The sequence below is a fragment of the Argopecten irradians genome, chromosome 6 (genome assembly GCF_041381155.1).
Source record: "Argopecten irradians isolate NY chromosome 6, Ai_NY, whole genome shotgun sequence".
Taxonomy (NCBI): domain Eukaryota; kingdom Metazoa; phylum Mollusca; class Bivalvia; order Pectinida; family Pectinidae; genus Argopecten; species Argopecten irradians.
This window is the reverse complement of record NC_091139.1, coordinates 15,201,123-15,223,594: the sequence shown is the minus strand read 5'-3', so window position 1 is coordinate 15,223,594 and position 22,472 is coordinate 15,201,123. Positions and strand designations below refer to the sequence as shown.

At 33.8% G+C, this 22,472-nt stretch overlaps 2 protein-coding genes across 2 annotated transcripts; both read left to right on the top strand.

The window, feature by feature from the left end:
• The first annotated feature begins 502 nt into the window (after window positions 1-502).
• On the top strand, window positions 503-3,343 carry LOC138325116 (large ribosomal subunit protein mL64-like). The gene is made up of 2 exons (XM_069270559.1): window positions 503-1,012; window positions 2,861-3,343. The coding sequence occupies exons 1-2, from the start codon at window positions 519-521 to the stop codon at window positions 3,192-3,194; spliced, it is 828 nt and encodes a 275-aa protein (XP_069126660.1). The 5' UTR covers window positions 503-518; the 3' UTR covers window positions 3,195-3,343.
• Window positions 3,344-8,369: 5,026 nt separating this feature from the next.
• Window positions 8,370-22,472, top strand: LOC138325115 (probable cytochrome P450 49a1). Its single transcript, XM_069270558.1, has 10 exons — window positions 8,370-8,540; window positions 9,803-9,990; window positions 10,938-11,163; window positions 13,729-13,907; window positions 14,236-14,428; window positions 14,941-15,109; window positions 15,806-15,972; window positions 19,289-19,370; window positions 20,044-20,247; window positions 20,900-22,472. The coding sequence occupies exons 1-10, from the start codon at window positions 8,527-8,529 to the stop codon at window positions 21,017-21,019; spliced, it is 1,542 nt and encodes a 513-aa protein (XP_069126659.1). The 5' UTR covers window positions 8,370-8,526; the 3' UTR covers window positions 21,020-22,472.

Genomic DNA, 22,472 nt, shown 5'->3' with positions numbered 1-22,472 from the left:
GTAGATTTTTTTCCCCCAGAAAACACCTCGTAAACTAAACTACTGGATCAATTTCAATGAAAGTTGACAGTATATATGTGTAGATGTGCACGCAAGTATATTTTTTGCCGAAAAATTTTGGTTGCCATGGTAACAGATCACTAAATACACAGGTTTTGTAAAATGGTCAATAACTTATTAACTTTTTGATCGAATTTATTCAAACCTGGTCAGCTGGTGTTAAACATATATAAATGCCTAGTAATGAGAAACATACTTAATAGGTTCATCAAGGATGTACAAATGTAGAAATCCTCATGTGCAAGTTTCTGCAATAATTTGACATACAAATTGTATGCTTCAATGACGATAGGTTGTCATGGTCTAAAATAAGGGGCAACAGTTTTGGTTTGTTAAGTTTCCTTCTACATATTTTCAGAAACATGTATACTGTTTCTGGTCAGCAACAAAAAAGTGTCTCTAATCGAACGCACCTAAATGTTTTCACGGATCGCGGAGTTATCTCCCTTGAATACAACATGGCCGCCTCCATGGTACGGTGTTGGATCTCTTCGAACAATTCTAAAATTGGCAATAGGCTGTTCTTATTTTATAGAAATGGAAATACAAATAGAAGCTGTTCAACTTCACAAACACCTAAAGATACAACAGATGATATGCATACAGAAAATGCATCAGAAGACAGTTATTTAGCCGAGGTCGAAGATAGATCTCTGGAGGACGAACTGGAACGTATCAGAGATGTGTCTCGACTAACACCGAGATTAAAACAGAGACTTCGTAAAGAACGGCCTTCCATCGACAGGGATTTTAAACTGACCAAAAGCTATAGTAGGAAAATGTTTGGTAAAATGGGAAGTGCATCTGGTGTAAACCCACAAATTCTGTGGCCAACTTTGGCAGAATTGAAGGACAAAATAGAATTTGAGAGACAATTTGAACCAACTTTTGAAGCTAATATGAAAAAGGTACAGATGTGGGACGAAACACGAGAAAAAAGACTACAAACAAGGTATGCATATGAATGAAGTAAATGATATACATATGTACATGCATCTGCACTACTCCCAACAATGTTAGAGGGCACGACAGAACGAATATACGTACCCGGTCTACTATACATGTACCTTTCGGCCGGGTACGAATTGGTCCATATGTATCGTAGTGGAGCACTGACTCCGAAAATCACTCGGGCACAGTTTTCTATACTTTTTTGTAGGTTTCCAAGTATTTTATGCGTATACATGCATTTTATACTGGCCACCAGTCTCTAGAATATTAAAAGAAATCACTAAAATTTGGCTTGATTATTTTTGTCTCTACTAAATGCCTGATTCTAAGTTTTAAACTAGGGGGGAGATAATCTAGTAAAGAACTCTGCTGAGAAAGTCTTATCAACAACTTAGGGTCTGGTGGCCAGTCTAACATGCATTTACATATTATTTTTGTCCAAAACAAACATAACTACCATTCTTAATATCTACCGTACCACTCACAATACGTCAAATTCACAATTTGTGGACTTGCCGTATAACTACCCTTCAGAAAGACCTTCATATGTATTATGTCCAAAAAAAATGCCACGATGAGAACTTGATATTTGATATGGTTCAGTTTTATTGCGTAGTAGGTTGGCGATATCAAACAAGTACGATAAAATGCCAACAAACGTTTTATTATGTTTTGCATAATCATTACTTTGCTCCATTAGCAGTAATAGGCACCAATTGTAGCTCTAAAGACGACATCATTTTCTGTCTAAAAGTCTTTTAATTGAGCTTTAACATTGCAGCTATAGCATGACGAGACACTTTTGATCATTACGTCGTCGTATTGCCACTCAGAAGTTTCTCAATACCGACGTCTAATATTATTGGATTAGCATATGCACATGCATATTTGTATATTTTACAGCGGCATATGTTCTGTTGACAGTTCAGAGTTGTAGTGTCTAGTTATTCTGAATCCATAGAGATTCAGAATGTGTATGTATGCATGCAGGTGTCTTAGAACTACGTACACTGTACATAGGCTATCTCAGATTATTTGTATCAGACACCCTATTTTGGACTCCTTTCTCAAAATCAGTTCGTACATCCTCAAAGGACAAGTGGTTAAGATGTCCTGACATATTATAAGCACATGTCCTCCTAGAATGAATAATCATACCCTGCCTCCACTCTGTTCCCCGCAGTGAGCCTGACGACGGCCATCTGTCAGAAATCTTCCGTCCATAGTTCAGAGCTACGTCTTCGCTGCTAATACCCTTCATGTCCATATCTGGGTCTTGACTTTGAATCCCATGTGAGGCAGTTGTAGATCTAGCTATAGAGATGCCAAATTTATTAATACTTGCAATTCCACTCCACTACCGATGCTCAAAGATACACTCCAATATAAAATCTAACAACTCTGGGATCCCTGGTCGGAAGACCCCTGGCCTAGAATCTGAATATCTCTAGACGCACTAGGAGCCATTTATACTTTCAAAAGCTTACCGCTACCATCTAAACCTAATACGGCATTAAATGACCCTGGCTGTTAAACATAATAGGACATAAACTATATAACCAAATCGAATCTAAAAGATGTACGGATGCTGGCTACCTCTAAACTTTACACTAGCTCTGATGTATATGAGGCTTATTATATATGTTTAGTGCCACCTTCAGAGAAAAAAAGTACGGGTAGACGTTTTTAATTTTGAAAGTTTCCTCATCTGACTTAAATTTAATTGATTATGATCTGTTGTGTTTTACAAAACCCAACATTTTGTCACTGCATGCTAATAAAACTCAGCAAAGACTCTGAGAATAAATGAATATTTTATGTTAATTCTTGCTTCTTTTATTGCCTACAGACTACAGAAAGTTGATGAAGCCATGGCCAAGATGCCTAAACTCTTAAAGCAGTACCATCAGAAGATAGAGGCTGAAAAGAGACAAGTTGCTGCAGAGGAAGAAAAACTTGCTCAGCTAAGTCGAGAGGCAGAAGAAATATACGGTCCAATGAAGAAGACTGACTTCCGTTTAAAAGACTTTGTCACAACCAGACTGAAAGAGGAAAGAAGAGCAGAAAGACAGGCAAAGCAGGAGGAAAAAGAGTTAAAGAGAAAGAAAATAGCTGAAGCGAAAGCTGCAGAGAAAGAAACAGCAGCACAAGGAAAAGAAACTGAAAAGACTGCTACAGTTTAGCCTATATCAGTAGAAAAATTTATTGAATGTAATATGAACATGATAGTGAAAATGTGTGAGAACATGTGTGGCAATCCAGAAAATGATAATTCAAAGCTGCAGGTTGCTGCGAAAATCTGAATAAAACTTTACATTATCTTATTATTCAATTTGATGTTCTTTTATATTTAATACATGCATTCAGTCTTGCCTTATAGCTGATTTGAGGGAATTATATTAACTATAAAGACATTTCCTTATTTCTGATTCCTAATTTCCAGAAACACAATTTTCAATAGGTGAATCTGACCTCAATTTTGAGTTTTAGTTTACAAAATGTACATTGAGAATGTATCTGAACTGAAAATAGTTGATCATATGGCATGAAGCATTTAAAAGCAGAGTAAAATGGCATCTCATTATATTTTGAAAAATTAAAGGATAATTTAATAAATTTAATAATTTAATAAATTCATCTTAGCATACAACATGCCCAACAGCAAAGAAGGTCTTCATGCAAACCCTATTCACTTTAAGATTATATATGGTCCTTTTGGCCGGTTGACAAGATGGCACTTGACTGGCAGCAGGAGGATGGACACCACACCACAACATAATCTAGGATTCCCTTCTAATAGCTGACAATCTTGATTATAAAATCTACTATATAACTCCACAAACTAATCACACATCTGCCACTATTGGTAATCATCGTTGATGATGGAATTGTGTTAACGTAAGAAAAACAACAATCCAAACAGTCTAGTTTTTAGCACAAGTTCATTTTAAGTTGTTACCTTTACATTTGTCCCAGTTTAAAGATGCTCCACCGCCGACAGAGCAAAAATGGCATTCATCATTAGAACAATAATTGGTGTTTAATCTTGTATTAACACAAAAAAATAATATAAGATAATTTATTTTGCCTTTGGTGCACGAGCAATCAGTACTTCATTTCATATAGGTTATAGTGCCACAGATTTTTTTTCGGGATGCAATTATTATTTTTTATATTTTCAACTTGTAAAATTAGAAGTTCAAACTTTTCAATGGTGGTAATGGTGTAAAGTAAGTAACTTTTGTCATTGAAGAACATTATGAAATAGTCTGCTCCTGTTTTTGATAGTGAAAAAATACCAATTGTCAGCGATGGAGCATCTTTAAGCATTATAGTAAAAGCTAACTGCTATTTCTGATACATAGATATAGCAGAAAGTGAATGGACTTAAATAAATGTTTAGAAAGAAATACCCAAGTAAATGTTTAGAAAGAAAGACCCAAGTTTTTATTTCATTTAAATGAGTAACAAGCATATTAGAAAAAGTACAAATATAATAGTTCTTTTCTTGACACAGACTACATTTCATTTAATTATAATGAGAAATAAAATATGTGTTGCAACTACATGTACATGTGAAAGTTTCAATTTCAACATCTAAAGTAAAAAAAAATGCCTATCCATTAGACCCGCATTGTCAGTCAAGATCAATATTTGTATAACATCAAAACCACACTAGGGACTTCACACGAATTTCCATCCAATGTTCAATAAATATTTATATATATTGACCATTGATTGGAAATGCGTCCCAAGTCCCTGTGATCAAATCTGCATTAACGTAGGTGACATCGGAGTCACAAGATAAAACATTTTCGTATTTTACTTTTAGATCCTTCCGTTTACATATAGTATAAAGAGTAAATCTTAAAGTTCATGTATTTTGCACACCAGTATAATTTGCGCAGTTAATTATTGGGAAAATTCATTCTATCATTATATTTTGGGCATTCCAGAAGAATATGTTTGCTCAAATGACCCTTTACTCATTCCATCTGTGATGAGTATTTCTTTCGACTGTGTGTCTGGGAGTTGTACAATGTCCCGAGAAGAGAGACTTTTTAGAGCCGGCCAATGAGATTGCAGCCGAAGCCTCGCTCATGCATATTATATCGGCCACACCGGCAGTATTATTTTTAATTAGATGATTTTCAAGATGTTTGTCATAATGGGGCTTATATCATACGGTCTTTATGACGGCATTTTGTATAGATGTATAGGATGATCTTGAAAGGATAATTACACGTATCTCTCTTTCGAATGGTAATAACCGTTTTTATGACGATGTACTAGAAATGTGTTTTTATAGCCGACAAAGGTAGGCAGGTTAGAAATTTTGAGTCTGTGAGCTTTCCACCCTTCTAGTGGAGCGGCTAAGCATGAAAATCGTTCAAAGTTTGAAGAAAGCATGAAACTTTGCATACAGCTTCTTCAGGACATATAAGGTTTCAGGAAAAAAATGGACCCCAAAAAATCAGACCCCCTAGCGGCCACCATATTGGTTTTCAAAATGGCGCCAAAAACCATCTTCTGTAACTGATAACTCGCGTTCTATACCAGCTAAACCCAAACTTTAAACGTCTACACCCGTAATATTGATACTTAGGAACATTCTGGTAGTGTTAAACTTCATGTAGAAGGACCGCCATTTTGTATTTCAAGATGGCCGCCAACTTTGCGAGCTATATCTTTATATATAATGCATTTAAATGGATAAGCTGACTTTAAGCAAATATAGTGAGAGTACTTATATTTGTGTAGTGTTTGATACATAAATAATTTGATTCTTATTTTAATTTCAACATGACCGCCATTTTGAAATCCAAGATGGCCGTTTAAATTAAAGTTGTTTCCGAATTTCACTCTGTAAATTATCGAGCAAAATATCAAATTAACATTTTTGAACGTTTACACCCATATTATAGGTACTTATTATTGATACTTAGGATCATATTGGTAGTGTTAAACTTCATGTAGAAAGACCGACATTTTGCATTCCAAGATGGCCGCCAAATTTACTACATTTCTCATCAGTTTCTCATCAGTCCAACATGATTGGGAAGCCACAAACGACTTGAAAAGATGTATAGTGATATTTACAATAATGGTAAAATATTTAAAATGATTGCTTAAATCCTTAATAGTATGTCCAGGTTTATGTATAATATAATGTCTTTCCTAGGTTGATGGTGAAAATTTCGTGGCGTGGTTTTTCCAGTGCTTGTTTAGCCTATTTTTGAAAATACTACATGTGCCTATATCTATATATAATAATGATATAATGATTGGCTAAGCTGACTTTAAGCAAATAAAAAACCTGCAAATACAGTGAGTATTTATATTTTGTAGCTTTTGATACAAAATAATTCAATTCTTATTTTGTTTTCAAAATGGCCGCCAATCTGAAACTCAAGATGACCGGCAGCATTAATTTATAATAAAATATAAGTACTCTCACTATATTTGCTTAAAGTCAGTTTATCCATTTAAATGCATTATATATAAAGATATAAACCTCGTAAAGTTGGCGGCCATCTTGAAATACAAAATGGCGGTCCTTCTACATGAAGTTTAACACTACCAGAATGATCCTAAGCACCAATAATTGTAAGTACCAATACTATGAGTGTAGACGTTTAAAAATGTTAATTTGATTTTTTGCTCGATTATTGACAGGGTGAAATTCGGAAACAACTTTAATTTAAAAGGCCATCTTGGATTTCAAAATGGCGGTCATGTTGAAATTAAAATAAGAATCAAATTATTTATGTATCAAACACTACACAAATATAAGTACTCTCGCTATATTTGCTTAAAGTCAGCTTATGAATTTAAATGCATTATATATAAAGATATAGCTCGCAAAGTTGGCGGTCATCTTGAAATACAAAATGGCGGTCCTTCTACATGAAGTTTAACACTACCAGAATGTTCCTAAGTATCAATAATATGGGTGTAGACGTTTAAAGTTTGGGTTTAGCTGGTATAGAACGTGAGTTATGGGTCACAGAAGGTGGTTTTTGGCGGCCATTTTGAAAACCAATATGGCGGCCGCTATAGGGGTCATGCTTTTTTGGGGTCCATTTTTTTCCTGAAACCTTATGTCCCAAAGAAGCCATATGCAAAGTTTCATGCTTTCTTCAAACTTAGAACGATTTTTGCCGAAATGTTAACTCTGTGAGCTTTCCACTCTTCTCGTTTATAGTACCATGTATAGTATGATTTTTATCGTGTTTTGATCTAGACCTCTAAAACGTCTAAAATGATCTTATGACACTCTGGTGGGTCTATGATTATATAATCTGTAACTACATGTAATTCTCAGATCCATGTGACCCAACCGGCATCAATGCGTAACTTTATTTCAAACGATAAATGGAGGACTTCGTAAATGAAGTATAACTTCTATCATGATCATAATAAATGACACGTTCACGGTCTGGATTTTTTTTTCATTTGCAATGCTCTGTTGAGAATTCGAAAAAAATATCACTCACAGCATATGTTTATACTTCACTTTGAAAAGTAAGAAAAAATGCTTAGTGAAATTACAGGTCCTCCGGTATAAACAAAATTATAGGGTTAAATAAAGTGAGTACATACGATCAGATAAAGCAATTATTTTTATTAGTTTTGGTCTATAATTTCATTATCATTTTCGCAGTGTTATTAGAAATGGTAAAGTGACTTCTGCAGATCTTATGTATTTATTTACACATAAATAAAGCATAAAAACAAGAACTTTTACAGTGAAAATATTCTATGTTATTGTAACTAACGCTTATAAGGCATCATACATGGTTGTTTGTGCCTTTGGCTATTATCACGGGTTTATACCTCAAACCTCTAGATTACTGAAGAAAAAAAAAGTTAAATTTTCGTCCACGTATGAGACAAAAACTTTGAAAGAAAATTAATGAACTAACTGGGACCAAGTTGAAGAAATTCCCACGTGGGAAATCATTTATAGAAATAAACATTTGATTATTATTTGAATTAAATTGTTCAGAAGGCGATGATAAGTGTAGTATTAACGGTAAGCTAAAAACTTTTGGACTCAACAAAATAATCGATCTCGTTTCACATTCCCATTTCAAAAATAAATGCCGTTTCGGAAAGGTAGTGGGGCTTTATATTATAATGACAATCTTAAAACCAATTAAACATATATAGACGTTGTTTGTTGTGCATTTGTTTTAGTCCTTGAAGTTTTAACCGAGATCTATTAAAGCTGCAAGATAAACGCACGCAGTCTAGAAATGCAACTGCGTGCTAAATATACACGCATGTCAAACATTTCATAACAGTAGTCGGTCAACCGGAAAATAAATGGAGTTCAGACGATATGTAAATTAAAGAGTTCAAGTTGGGTTTACATACCAAAAGCCTGGCCTAGATTCTATCCTAAGAGGGCTTTGACTCTCAATCGATCAGGATTGGATTGACAGAAAAGGATTTAATTCTTACAGATTTCGATATATCTCCCGCAACTAGAATTACGACACAAATTACACAATGAGATATACAAGGTACGTATTACGTCTTATGAGAAATAAATCTGCAAAAATGTAACGCTGGTCGTTGAAATTTGTTGTTGTACACCACGTACATGTATTGTACATGTATGCAGGGTGTGTGTGTTGTGTGTGGTTAACTTTCAGAGAATGAACTAAACATGCCCATGATGTTGATTATTAAAAGGATAATGCTGACGTGAAAGCAACACTCTCATTCTTCGGAACGTTTAAATTAGTCTGATACATTTCCTCTCCACGTAAATCAATATAAACAAATATAGGTTTGGCCATCCTCGATACTCCAGGGGTTACTATAACTGATGTTATATCCACCCCTGGACTATTTCATAGAAAAACTGGCAGCAGCCAAGGAGAAAAATCTTAACCATTCACAGGCTTGCAAAGATTTCCTTTGAGGATTACAGAGAGAGCGACGCCCAACTTCAAAGCAACACAATCAAACACAGTGTATCGTTATAGGATTTCTTTGATTACATCAAAGTGGCTAACTTACCTGTTCTGTTACCTCCAGTTTTGCTATGAGATTGTCCAGGGATGGATATAACGTCAGTTATAGTAACCCCTAGAGTATCGAGGATGAGGTTGGACATGAAAACGAACTTCTGTACGAATATATCCTAGTATTAGGCCTAGAACATTTGTAGAATGTGTTTGTAATGATGCATCCTCAAATCCAATACGGCTTACTCTTTGGTCACCTTATACATAGTGAAATGTTTTATATTAAAATTCATTTCTGATCCGATCTTGAATTTTGACCATAGAAATTCATTTCTGATCCGATCTTGAATTTTGACCATAGATGTCTGCTACTTTCTCTATTGTAAACAATATTTCTCAAAATTTTATATGTAAAGTATTCTATTCTGATATCGATCAGAAAGCAACATGGTTGACAGGCGCCATCTTTTGACCTTTGACGTTTAATTGTTACATCTATTTCTCAAAATGTATTATAGAGATCGTTCTAAAATTTCATGCGAATTAACCTTTTGGAACCTTTAATGTGCATATTATTTTTATTGTCAGTTTTGATATCAAACAGAAAACAACACAACTTGGTCGACAGGCGATCATTGTAGATTTCGACTTTTTAAGTTTGTTACTGCTATTTCTGTTAGAGTCTTGAAAAAATCTTCCTCAAATTTCATCTGTACTTTTCCCTTCATCCCTAGTTTTTATTTTGTAAACGATTCATGCTATGAATGATGAAGTGATCCGAGTCAGGAGTTTACGGTGTTTTTGTTATTCAGTGTCCGCTTGCTGTCCGACATCAGAGTTTTTGCGGCCCCTTGCTGCAGATGTACCTTTACAACTTCGACAGCCCAGCCGGTTGAGGCGGTGCAATCAACAAGTGGGAAGAGTATACTGGAAATTCCTGGACCAGACGGCATCTACAACCTTCCATATTTTGGGTTCAGACTGCATTTCAAACCTTTCAGTTAGTAATAAACGTTAAATGTTAACATATTCTATACTACATTATTATGATTAAGATAAAATGCAGGATTTCATGCCTAGCTGATTTCGGGATAAGGTTATTAGCTGCAATGTCAGATGAAGCTATAAAATAATATATTCAAGCCTAGGATATTTTGTGGTCCATTTGAGATTTGTACCTTTCTCAGAAACTCAATGCAATACCTACATGTAGCACAGCAACTATTGGGTAAAACTCCGGCGAACCTCTATCAAAGTGATAGGTCTTGGAAATCTTTAACGCGGATTTCTTTCTAATGGCCGGTATAGTCTATGCTGGGTCGTATCCTCAGTGATTGCATGACCCAGGTATATGACTCATGAAGAAACAAACGCACATTTCTTTGGTTTCAATTTTAGGAAGCAGAAATTCGTGCGTTTCCTTTATAAACGCTCAAGTGATTCTTGAAACCTAGACAGGGTGTATGCGTCCTTCAAGATAGCAGATAGGGATTTGTGATAATCTATATTCTGTGTAGCCGGCTATTCACGCGGATTTTTTTTTTTTTTTTTGCGATTTGAGGAAAATGAAAATAATTAAATAAAATAAACGAGAAAATGATTTTTTAACAGTTTTTAATTTTCGTAATCTGACTTCTATGACATATATAAGTTAACAATTTTTCAATATTTTGCAGATTAAATTTTCACCCGAATTTCAGAGTAAAAATCCCTGATTGCAGTTTTAGTGTTCCAATCTATCATTTGGTGTTCGTTTTCACTACAAAACATTTCAATATGATTCAAAGTACAAAAAGTGTACCCTTATGCATTTGAGGTCCAATGGTTTCTGTTCAATATGCTAGGTATAGATTCTTTCTAGAATAATTATTGTGTCAGATTTAACAAATTCAATCTGTACAACTTGATTGATAAATATTTTTATTCATATATTTTTCATTGTGTTAGGTAACTATGACATGACTTTGATGAATGAAAAGTTTGAAGCATGGAAAAATCAATATGGTCCGATCGTACGAGTGAAGCTGGGGAAGGCTTGGGCCGTGTATCTGTTTGATCCGGACGATATAGAAAAGGTGTTCCGGTCTGATAATAAGTACCCGGAACGGCCAACACTTCCTCTCATAACAATTTATGACAAACGACAAAAGAATGCGCCAAGTCTGGCAAGTTCGTAAGTAACTAGATCATCATCATCATCATCATCATCATCATCATCATCATCATCACACCACAGTCATCACGATTTAGGGTTTTATTACAGCCAGGGTTATGTAAGGACGTGCCAGGTTTGTTGATGGAGGAAAACCGGCGTACCCGGAGAAAAAACCACCGACCAGCGGTACTAGGCAAAGGCCCCACACTGACTTTGAATCCGCGACTTAGAGGCGGAGGGCTTGTGGTAATAAGTCGAGACATATTAATCACTCGGCCACCGCAGTTCAACACCATCCTCATCATAGTCATCGCCATCATCATAGCCATCATCACCATTATCATAGTCATCGCCATCATCATCATCATCATCATCATCATCATCATCATCATCATCATCATCATCATCATCATTATCATAGTCATAGTCACTCATCATAATTACCATCTTCATAGTCACTCATTATCATCATCATCATCATCATATCATCACCATCAACAACATTATTAGCATCATCATCGCCATCGCCATCACCACCATCATCATCACCACCACCACCACCACCACCACCACCATCATCATCATCATCATCATCATCATCATCAACAACAACAACATCATCATCATCATCGAAGAAATAAATTTCACACAGGCTCTTACAGTCACTGACACATACATCATACATTTTTTTCTTATATACATCTTTTAATTGTTTCACTCAAATACCCCTTGACAAACCCTATGATTACACATTTACATGTACAAAGAAATGACAAACAAGACAGTTTATATACACTCCTATTCAAAAAGTTTAAATTCCATACTTTCCATATTTATTATAAGTCTAAAACCATATATATACGGTCAATCTTACAATACGCATGTACTCACTTACACACAAACACTGATATAAAAAAGATTTAGAAAAAGGATGAAGTAAAGAGCATTGGAAATCATGTTGAAACAGTTTTGTATACAGAATACATGAAATATGAAAAAAGAGAGGTATAGAAAAAAAGAAAGGAAAATGGAGAAGATGGCAAACCCCGTAATATTTTCTATTCTAACACGTTGGCAAGTGGGTGGGGTTGAAAATGTAATTGTAAAGACGTAAAGGTTAAAGGGACTATATGGCTATACATATGACGGAGGGAATTGCAACAACTGAATACAATAAATAAACATATCTTAAACAAATAATTGTATTAGTTTTTCCTACTTCTTCCACTAATTTAAAAACTTATGTTTTATAAACTGGCCTTTCTTGTTGGTAATACGTTTTTGTACTTTATAGTGATCTACAATAGAGTACAGAAAAGATTGAATATTAAATGATTTATGCAAACATTTGCACCTATAAATGTACTGCTTTAAAAGTAAAATAATTTGATTGTCAACTTTAAAGACTGGACTGTTCTTATTTTCTAGCTTACCAAATAATAGAGTATGTTTGTTTATCGTAAAAGAAATGTAAAGTGTAACCAACAGCTCTTCTACAGTTTCGAGAAAATTTTGTACCTCGTCACACTCCCAAAATATGCAGAATTGTTTCTCTATCACAATTGCAAAAATTACAAAAAGGGTGATTTACTAATTTTGATTAAAAAAATAAGGAGTTGGTTGTTAAAATGTGATGAAAGATTCTGAGTTGTAGCCACTGAAGTTTAGATTTTTTTGTTACTATATAAGGAAGAGTATACATAGAAATCTAATCTTCATCATAATATTCAAAGTGTTCTTCCCAATTTTCCTTGCCCTTGGCTTCTAGTGTTTCTTTGGTATGTAATAATTCATACAATATTTTCAATCCCTTTGTGTTTCCAATGAATAATGATATATGTGATGGTAAAACAGGGTAAAGCAATTCAATACCATTTGTGTCAAAAGTTTGTATATATTTTTTTTATGACAGACAATATTCAAATATATTCCAATATATTTGTATCTTTTTGATATCAAACTGTAAACTGTAAAAGTTTTGGAGCTAATATATTTAAAAAAGGAATTTTTGAGATACACACCTTTTTCATACCAGTTTGAATAAAAGACAGTCTCACCCCGATTTTTATATTGTTATTATACCAGACTGAGGTTTGTGTGGATGATCTCCCCTTGACTATTTTATGATTATCACAGTTCTCCAGTCTTGATTATGCCCCTAGGACATCTTTCCAAATTTATTACTTAATAATTCTTGACTTAAAATATAAATTTCCCTAAAATTCAACAGTTTATTCAAATTTACTGTTTTTGACAACAGTGATTTCCATTTTCCTGCAGATGAATGTAATCTTTTAATCCAGCTAAGTTTTAAAGAATCAACAAAATTGTGAATGTTTAACATTTTTAAGGCACCCTTATTATATTCCTGTACTACCACAGATCTTTTCACTTTATCTATTCTGCTGTTCCAAAAAAAAAATAAAAATCAAAAGGTAAGCAATTGATATTTTTGAATAAATTCTTCATCTGGGTTAGGTAATGTTATGAATTAATGATTAAATTGTGATATCATAAACGATTTTAATCGAAGAAATAATAACATTCATCAGTCATGCATGTTATTTGTAAATTGCTTTGTAGACTGGGTGAGGATTGGTATGCTATGAGAGCCCCTACACAAAGAACAATGCTTCGTCCAAAAGCAGTCACAAAATACGCACCAAAAATTAGCAAAATAGCAGACGATTTCGTCGACTCTCTGAAAAACAGCGATCGTCTGGAAAATCTACCGTTCAAACTTATGGAATATTCGGCTGAAGGTTTGATAATTCCAAATATTATTATTATATTCAATATCAGTGTGTAGGACAGCTGCCACATTTCATATGAAATTTTATGAAGAAGAGTCTTGGATGAGAAACAAAAATATGTCACAAATTTAAGATATTTTATAACGTTTTATCAAAACTCTGATTTCAAAGAATTTCAATCTCAAAATATAGGTATTCAATTTATTACACCGTCCTCGTCACGTGATTATTTTCTGACGTCCTTAAGCGCTCACTAAAAGTTTAAAAAAAAATATCGCTCATACATATACTTGAAACAAAGACACATATTTTACATACCATCGATTCTTTGTTGTAGGTGTTGGGATGTTGTGCTTTAACACTCGCCTTGGCTGTATCACATCAGACAACACCATTACTCCTCTGATGAGCTACACCCAACAGTACCTCTTTTACGCTGGTAACTCCGTATACAAGGTCATCCCCACGTACATGATGTACAAAAACTCATACTACAAGAAGTTTGAAGAGGCCGCCGATTTCCTTCACAAGTAAACTCTCTTTCCAAAGCTCTACTACAGTAATTAGATTACAATTTCTGGAAATTTGCCTCTCCTTCGATTAGTCATGAAAGTTAAGACTAGGCCCACATTTGACAAAATTAATCAAATCCAATTGAATTGAAAGGTTCTAGTATTTTTGGGTTTAAAGTTTTGAAGTTTTAGCATTTGCATTATTTCCATTTTTGACAAAGTTACTTCTGTTCAAAAATTATTTATTTTATCATTCCAAAAACACGTGTAATTCTTGTTAAAGTTAAAATGATATCACGATACTTTTCTGTAACGAAAATCAAGAATGATCAAAAACAATAAAATTCTGATAAAATTATTCGTGTCATCAGTGAATTTTTCATCAGCAATACTTTTATAGCATTAATTTAAAATAACATGATTTGATTATTCGCTTAAATTTAAATAGACGATGATCAAAACTTTTCAGTGAACTTATAAATTCACGGTTTTTTTCATATTTTAAAGTGATTTTTTTTTCCATTAACCAGCGAAGCAGACAGCCACATCAATAAAGCAATGGCGGATCTCAAACATGCCTCTGACAATGGTATAGAACTTGAAAGCAATCTCCTTTTTGATCTCCTCTCCACTCCGGGGCTGACCCCAGAACTTGTCAGGCGGACAATGACAGACGTTTTCATTGGTGGAATAGATTCTGTAAGTCCAATGTTATACAGTAAAACACGGTTATAACGAACATCTGCTGACCAACAAAATAATTGGTTATAAATCAGTTCGTTATACATATAATACAAATATCTAATGGGAACATTGAACATCTAAACCTAGCACGTCCTTAAATCAACTTGACTAATCAAAACCAAATCTTGACGAGAAATAAAAAATATTTGAGCATTATTCTCGAAATCCATTGGGTTTATGCATTTATAGACAAAAAGTTGAAGGACATTCTTCATAGACGCGAAAAAGAATGTCCGTCCGTTTTTGTCAAACCTCAAAGATCTAACCAATAGAAATTAGTATAACATATGAAATTAAATTATTACGTTATGACCATGGATCCATTGTAAGTTGTTATTTTTATAATTTTTATATAAAACAATACAACTACAAGATATATTACCCTGTTACAAATACAATAGATTTTCGTAAAAAAAACCCACATATTAAATCGGACATCTTTAAAGTAGTATACCACTTTCAGTAGCACAATAGTAGTAAAAATATACCGTGAGTAATGCATACTATTCTCTGAGTTATGTCAAATTCGAAATCGAGTAAAACCAATAAGCTCCAAACCTCGCTCAGGGGACTTAATGCTATGATTTGTAAAATGTAAATGTTATAATTTATAATATAACCACAGAAGCATTCATTGTTATTTACATATAGACGGCCAACACGATGACGTTTATGCTCTTCAACTTGGCTAAAAACCCAGAAAAACAGGAACGTCTGTTCCAAGAACTAAAGGAACACGTACCAATGAAAGGGGAAATCCAGGAAGATACCATCAATAAAATGCCATACCTCAAAGCCTGCCTCAGGGAATCATTTCGGTGAGTGTCACCTGGTCTAGATATTGTAGAACTTTGCTAGCCAAAGGTTTCAATACGATACTTTCTCGGAGAGAGCTGGCGAAGTTGGATATTGTAATAATAATTTTAAAAAATCAGAATGAAATGTGGATAAACGGCGTTACTATTCATCAATCAGCATGTGGCGATCTTTATTTTTGGTTTGTTTGGATATCTAAGAAATAACATCATATTTATTATCTTTGTTAAATAAGTATATATTGTTATGGGAACCAAAAGTTACCGAATACTCACTCGCATTTGGTCGGTTTTAAGCATCCATAAAAGCCAACAATAAGCTTAGGAATGTCTGTTCTTTTGCATTTACGGCCTGTTGGCTATCCTCAGGCACATGGAATAACAAACCAGTTAAGTGAAATTCATTTGTTGGTTTGTAAGGCCGCAGATTTGCAAATTTGTGTATTTTCTCCTTCTGGAGGATAGTTAAAAATCCCATAGAAACTGCCCACAGTCCAATTTTCTTGAAACTTTGCATATTGTAAGTACTACTAGTTGTCCCTTTAAAATGACACTTCTTTTTCCTTTTGTGATTTTAAAAAAGGCCCAAAGGGCCTGAATTCTTTGTAGTCATTTTCATTAAAACTACCTGCACAAACATGCCAAAAAAGGTTAGCCTTTGTTAAATATTCTACATTTTTTATTCATAAATCATTTGAGTAGATCGTATACTTTGTATTTAAGTCATTTCTTTTAGATTTTTAACGGAAAATTTTGTTTGAAATAATATTTTTTACGAAAATTTAACACTTTTTGGAAAAAACGAAAACGAAACATTGCTCTTTGTCATCTTATTTCACCCTGTTACTGGTTTTGTCCACAATTTTACCGCCGTTTAAAAATACTCCCATGACATTTCCTGTCTATGTGTAAATCAGGTTCAAAATTAAAATCCGGGAAAACTGTTTTTGAGTGACTTCAAAATAGAGAGTGCATGTAGCAACGGAACACTTCTTTGTTAGTATACCTAGTTATACATTTCCAGTTTATGATTCCAGAGTCCGATATAAGTGAAAATCGGTGTACAGTAATAATTTTTGATGCTAAATATCATGGTAACACCTTTTGAAATATTGGTTGCCATGGTAACAAAACGGAGGCCTCTGATTGGCTGAAATTTAAATGATGTCAGAATTAAGTGAAAATTGGTATATATGTGTTACAAGGTATGCTGAATAACATGGTAACACTTTCAAAAAGATCAGTTGCCATGGAAACAAAATGGAGGCCTCTGATTGGTTGAAATTTAGATATTGTCAGATTTAAGTGAAAATTGGTATATATGGGTGGGTTATAAAAATATGCTGAATAACAATGAATCCCTTTTTAAACGATTGGTTGCCATGGAAACAAAATGGAGGTCTCTGATTGGTTGAAATTTATATATTATTAGATATTAGTGGAAATTGGTATATATGGGTTATGGGGTAGGCCGAATGAGATAGTAACACAGTTTTTAAATACATTGTTGCCATTGTTTCGAAATAAAAGCCGTCTGATTACTCAAAATTAAGATTGTAGCCTTTGTGGTGCTGGTATTATTTTTAAATTATACATACTTTATTTGAAATTCAAATGTAACTCTGTTTCCCTCTTTAATCATTTTTAATTCAATTTAAGATAGTTTCTATCTACATAAGAGAGATGGATAATCTTAATTTGTATCTTTTGAGTTGAAGTTGCTGACGAAAACAAATTTCTTTCCAATAATTATTTGATTTCTGATATGAAAAGAGAAACTATTTGTTTCACCCAAGAGTATATCTAGTTGTTAGGTTTTTTTGTACTGGTGGGGAAGATGCATGAATAGAAATGCAATAATTTTAGAGTACATATGTTAACTAACAAAAAATTCTATCACTAACTGTTGTTTTATTATGGTGTCTATGATAATTTAAAATTTATGGTCAACTAGGGCAAATATTGATTTTTTTAGAAAATTCCCCTCGCTACATTTCAGCCTATGAAATGCTGTTTTCCCGGACTTCAATTTTTTTTGAAAAAGTATCTGTTATAAGATTATACCTATAGCATGTTTTTAAAATGGTTTAAAAGTGTGGACAAAATCGATAACATGCCAAATATTTCGAGCAAACCCAATATCCTCAATTTTTAACCTGACAAAAATTTGAGTTTTTTTTGCCTCAAAATCAATTTGTCGTAAAAATAATTCGTAAATATCATTATAAATGGATATGAAATAAAGAATGAAGTATCTTTTATTAACAAAAATAATTAAAAAATGAAAATTATGTTCAAAAGATGGACACAAGGGGTCCCCTTGCCACATACCCAAAGCAATTTTAGAAAATTTCATTTCAGGCCCTTTATACCTTTTTAAAACATACAAAATAAATAAACAACACATAAAAAGTAGATATGTACCTAGACCTTTAACACTGCCAAATTTGAAAAAAATCGGCACGTGGGCGGATTTTGCAACCCCACCTTTGTGTATTTTCTCCTTCTGGAGGATACCTTTTTGAAAACATAAAACCAAATTACTCAATGGATAATATGACATTAATTTTTATGGAAAATGTATTATTTCTTATTTGGACCAAACAGAAGCCTATATATCCCGTAATAATGACAATGTGCTTGGAATCTCTTAAAACCATTTTACACAAGACATACATGACAAAATGTTGACTACTAATCAGAAACAAGTGATTGAACGGTCATTTTATTTACTATATTGCATATATAATTTTGCAAAAGTATAATACAACCCCATAAATGTCATGTTTTATTGGAATCTGATCCTTACTTAGCCTCTCTTTAATGGCTAATAATTTCAGATACTTCAGTTTTGTATGTCGTTTCCAACGTTATCCAATAAGTTTTATTAAAAGAGGCACCGTGATCTTTCTACTCTAAATTTCAAAATCATAGGATGCTATTGAATACAGTGTTGTATTTATAATTGAAGAGCTTAACCACATCTATGTGTTATTCCCATTACGCGACCGTAAAGACCTATTCAGGATCTTGTTCTCATTTGTTTCAGGGCGATATTTTTGTGTGGGTGCGTCTATCTTTTGACGTGCTTTAATTTGTCTCCTTTATACATGGGTTTTATTGCTATGTCCATTTGCAATTAGTATACATAATTTAGAAATGGCAATTTCTTCTCCTGCGTTCGCAAGATATAGTTTTATAGAATCTGTTCATGGTCACTGTTTCCATTTTTAGAAAGTAGTAGGGGGAGGGGGCAGAAAGACTTTACCAAAAATTGGTACACCTATTTATACGTATGATAATATGTTACTGTATACAGATTGGTGTTCCCTATTTCCGGAGGTACCGTACGAATTCTGGACAAGGATATCATGCTGAAAGGATACAATATTCCTAAGAAAGTGAGTTCTCGGTATTAAGATTAAATCAATTGATTAATTAATCAATTTAAAAATAAAAAAAAAGAAAACTTAAACTATCCAACTCCACGGCTAAACATATTACTGGAGTTAAATTTGTGAAAGACTATCGTAACCCGTGACATTAAATTGTCCAAGACTTGCTGTAATCCAACAAAAAAGTTCAATACCGTAGTTTACGTGAGTCTCAATATCGAACAACAAAACAATAGACAGGTGGAGAGTCAAGAACAAGTACATTGAGAATGCAGAATGGGAGCATGTGGATAAGAGCTTTGCTTCGACAGTATTGTTCATATAGGTACATCTAGAGCAATGCTGTTAAACACAGAATAAGGCGTGGGGATTTAAACTATAAAGACTATCCCCACCTTACGTCTTAAATGTTGTGTATTTATCTGGCAATCATGTTTGTTTTCGATTTTGCTTTTTGCAATCTTCAATGAAAAACTCCATAGACCGGTGATTGGTCAGCTCCTAAAATGGAAAGTCTACAATGGGAGTCATCCCTGGAATATTGATACCAGAGCAAGATAAATATGATATCCCAAAATTAGTCACTTTCGATGATGATGGATTTTGGAAATAGATATGATTATAAACTCGTACAGTATTTTTAAAATAAATCTTGTATCACATGGTCGTATTTTTACAGACCCCGATACAGCTGTGTAGTGGAATAATTGGCCGAGATGAACAATACTTCCCCCAGCAGGACCAGTTTATACCAGAACGATGGCTGCGGGGAAACAACAGGACGGATGTGAACCCATTCGCTCACCTTCCTTTCGGGTTTGGACCACGAAAGTGTATAGGCCAACGATTTGCCGAGCAGGAGATTTACATATGTGCTTCAAAGGTGAGTTACGGGTTTCGGAATTTTGTGTGAATCAAATAATGTTTATACCAGTATGTATATACATTTGCATTTATAGAAGATATTATTTGTGTTTGGATATGACCAAAACGTACATTCAAAATGAGATCTTTTCAAGATAAATTGAAGTAAACCCGGTTTAAGCTCATAATTATCATAACCCCCTACATTGAGATATGAGTATCGTGCAGTCTGATTTGGCAAAAAATGTCTGTTTAGGGTTACATTGGCAAAAAAATAAGGTCGGGAGATTTTTTTAGTGTCTTTCACTCTAAAATAATGTGCGGAACCGGAGTCTGAGATCGAAATCCCGACTTTTACTATTTTTTTGCTAGAAAAATGGAAAAAAATTAGGGTCGGTCGGGTAACGCTAAACATACATATATTTTTTGGCCTTTTAGTTTTGTCTAAATTGCTAAGAACTGTCAAGTGACAAGGAAAGGTCTCACATTTACCAGTGATTGAAACAGCAGGCAAATCCATTTTGGGCTGTTTTGGTAAATAATGTTGAATTTGAAGTTTGGGCAAACATACGATTGGGGGTAGAAACCGCAATGAATATATGTACAGTTCAGAGTGTGACTACATGTATTTGTTTTGTAAATTCTAATTTGAATGACATTCTATTCTTTAGCTGCTCCGGAGCTACCGAGTTGTACTCCCGCCCGGTATGACAGACGTCCCATTCTACTACTGCGTATTTGCCACCCCAAAAGAGCCAGTAAGTTTCCTCCTGGAGAAACGACAACAGTAGAAAATACATGTCTAATAATACTTATAACAGAACATTGATATTACTTTGGTTGTATTAGTAACTCAGGATCGTTTGGACGATACCAAGACAGAGGTCAATTATCTTCAATTCGGCACCTGGAGCGTATGAAGCAGGGTCACAGAAAGGATATGATATTTAATCAGATTTTTTAGTATAACAATAGATGACATACTGGAGAGTCATTAATTTGCCACTTATTATTTTATTTTGTAACGGTAAGGTTTAAAGATGCACCACCGCTGACAAATGGTATTTTTTCATTATCAGGAGCACACGATTTAGTATTTTTCTTCATTTACAAAACTTACTTATTTTACACCATTATCACCATTGAAAAGTTTGAGCTTCTAGTTTTACAAGTTAAAAATATGAAAAATAATTAATTGCATCCCGAAAAAAATTCCGAGACACTCTATTCTATATGAAATAAAGTACTGATTGCGCATGCATCAAAGAAGAAACAAATAATTTTATATTATTTTTTGTGTTAATTAGGCATATACATACACAATTAAACACCAATTATTATTCAAATGATAAATTTCATTTATGCTCTGTCGGTGGTGGAGCATCTTTTTTTTCCTTTTTTTTAACACATTTCAGCCATTGGCCAGAACCACGTTTCACCAGCATTCCTCAACTTTTATTGGTGTAGTTCTGGCCTGTGTTTTTTTTTTATTTATAGTTATCTTCAGTATGGCAAAAATGCAATTTGGTAACTTTATTGGAAGTTTTAATTGATGTATGCACATGATATGAAATATTTATTGACATAATCCCAAACTTTATGCAAGCTTATTGTTCTGCTTTAAACGTTTAAAGGGACAATTCAGTCTAAGAAAACATTAAATATCGAAAAAAAACCCAGTTCTAATGGAAATTAAATCAGTCGGTTTTACTGTGATATGCCTGAAAAGCCTATGGTTGTGACATATGTGTAGATGTTCAAACTCGCTCGCTGTCCGCCATTACAAATTGTGGTCGAACTTCTTGTATGCCGAACCCTGTCCCTTGCTCGTAGAGTAATGCAATTTTTGTCTAGAACTGCTCAAATCGGTTTGACAGTAGTGTTTTTACCTTATCAGGTGAATTGTCTTGCCTAAAATCATTTCATCACCTTCTCAGTGGTTATGTAGTTTATTTGTTTAACGTGCGAGACTTTGGCTCGGGTATGGGTACAGCGTCCATATTGTACCTGCTTAATCATATTGATCAACGATTTGATATTTCAATGATATTAATTAAAATACTTAACAATGTCGTGGAATTTGTCAATGTTTTACGTTATATGTTTCATAAGAAATGCAGAACAATACATTTATGCCATATTTTGCTTCTTGGTTGTGTAAAAGAATTAGCCTGAGTGAATTGTCTCTTTAATATTATTTTATACATCAATCTTTTTATAAATAAATTACGAATGGTCTCGTTA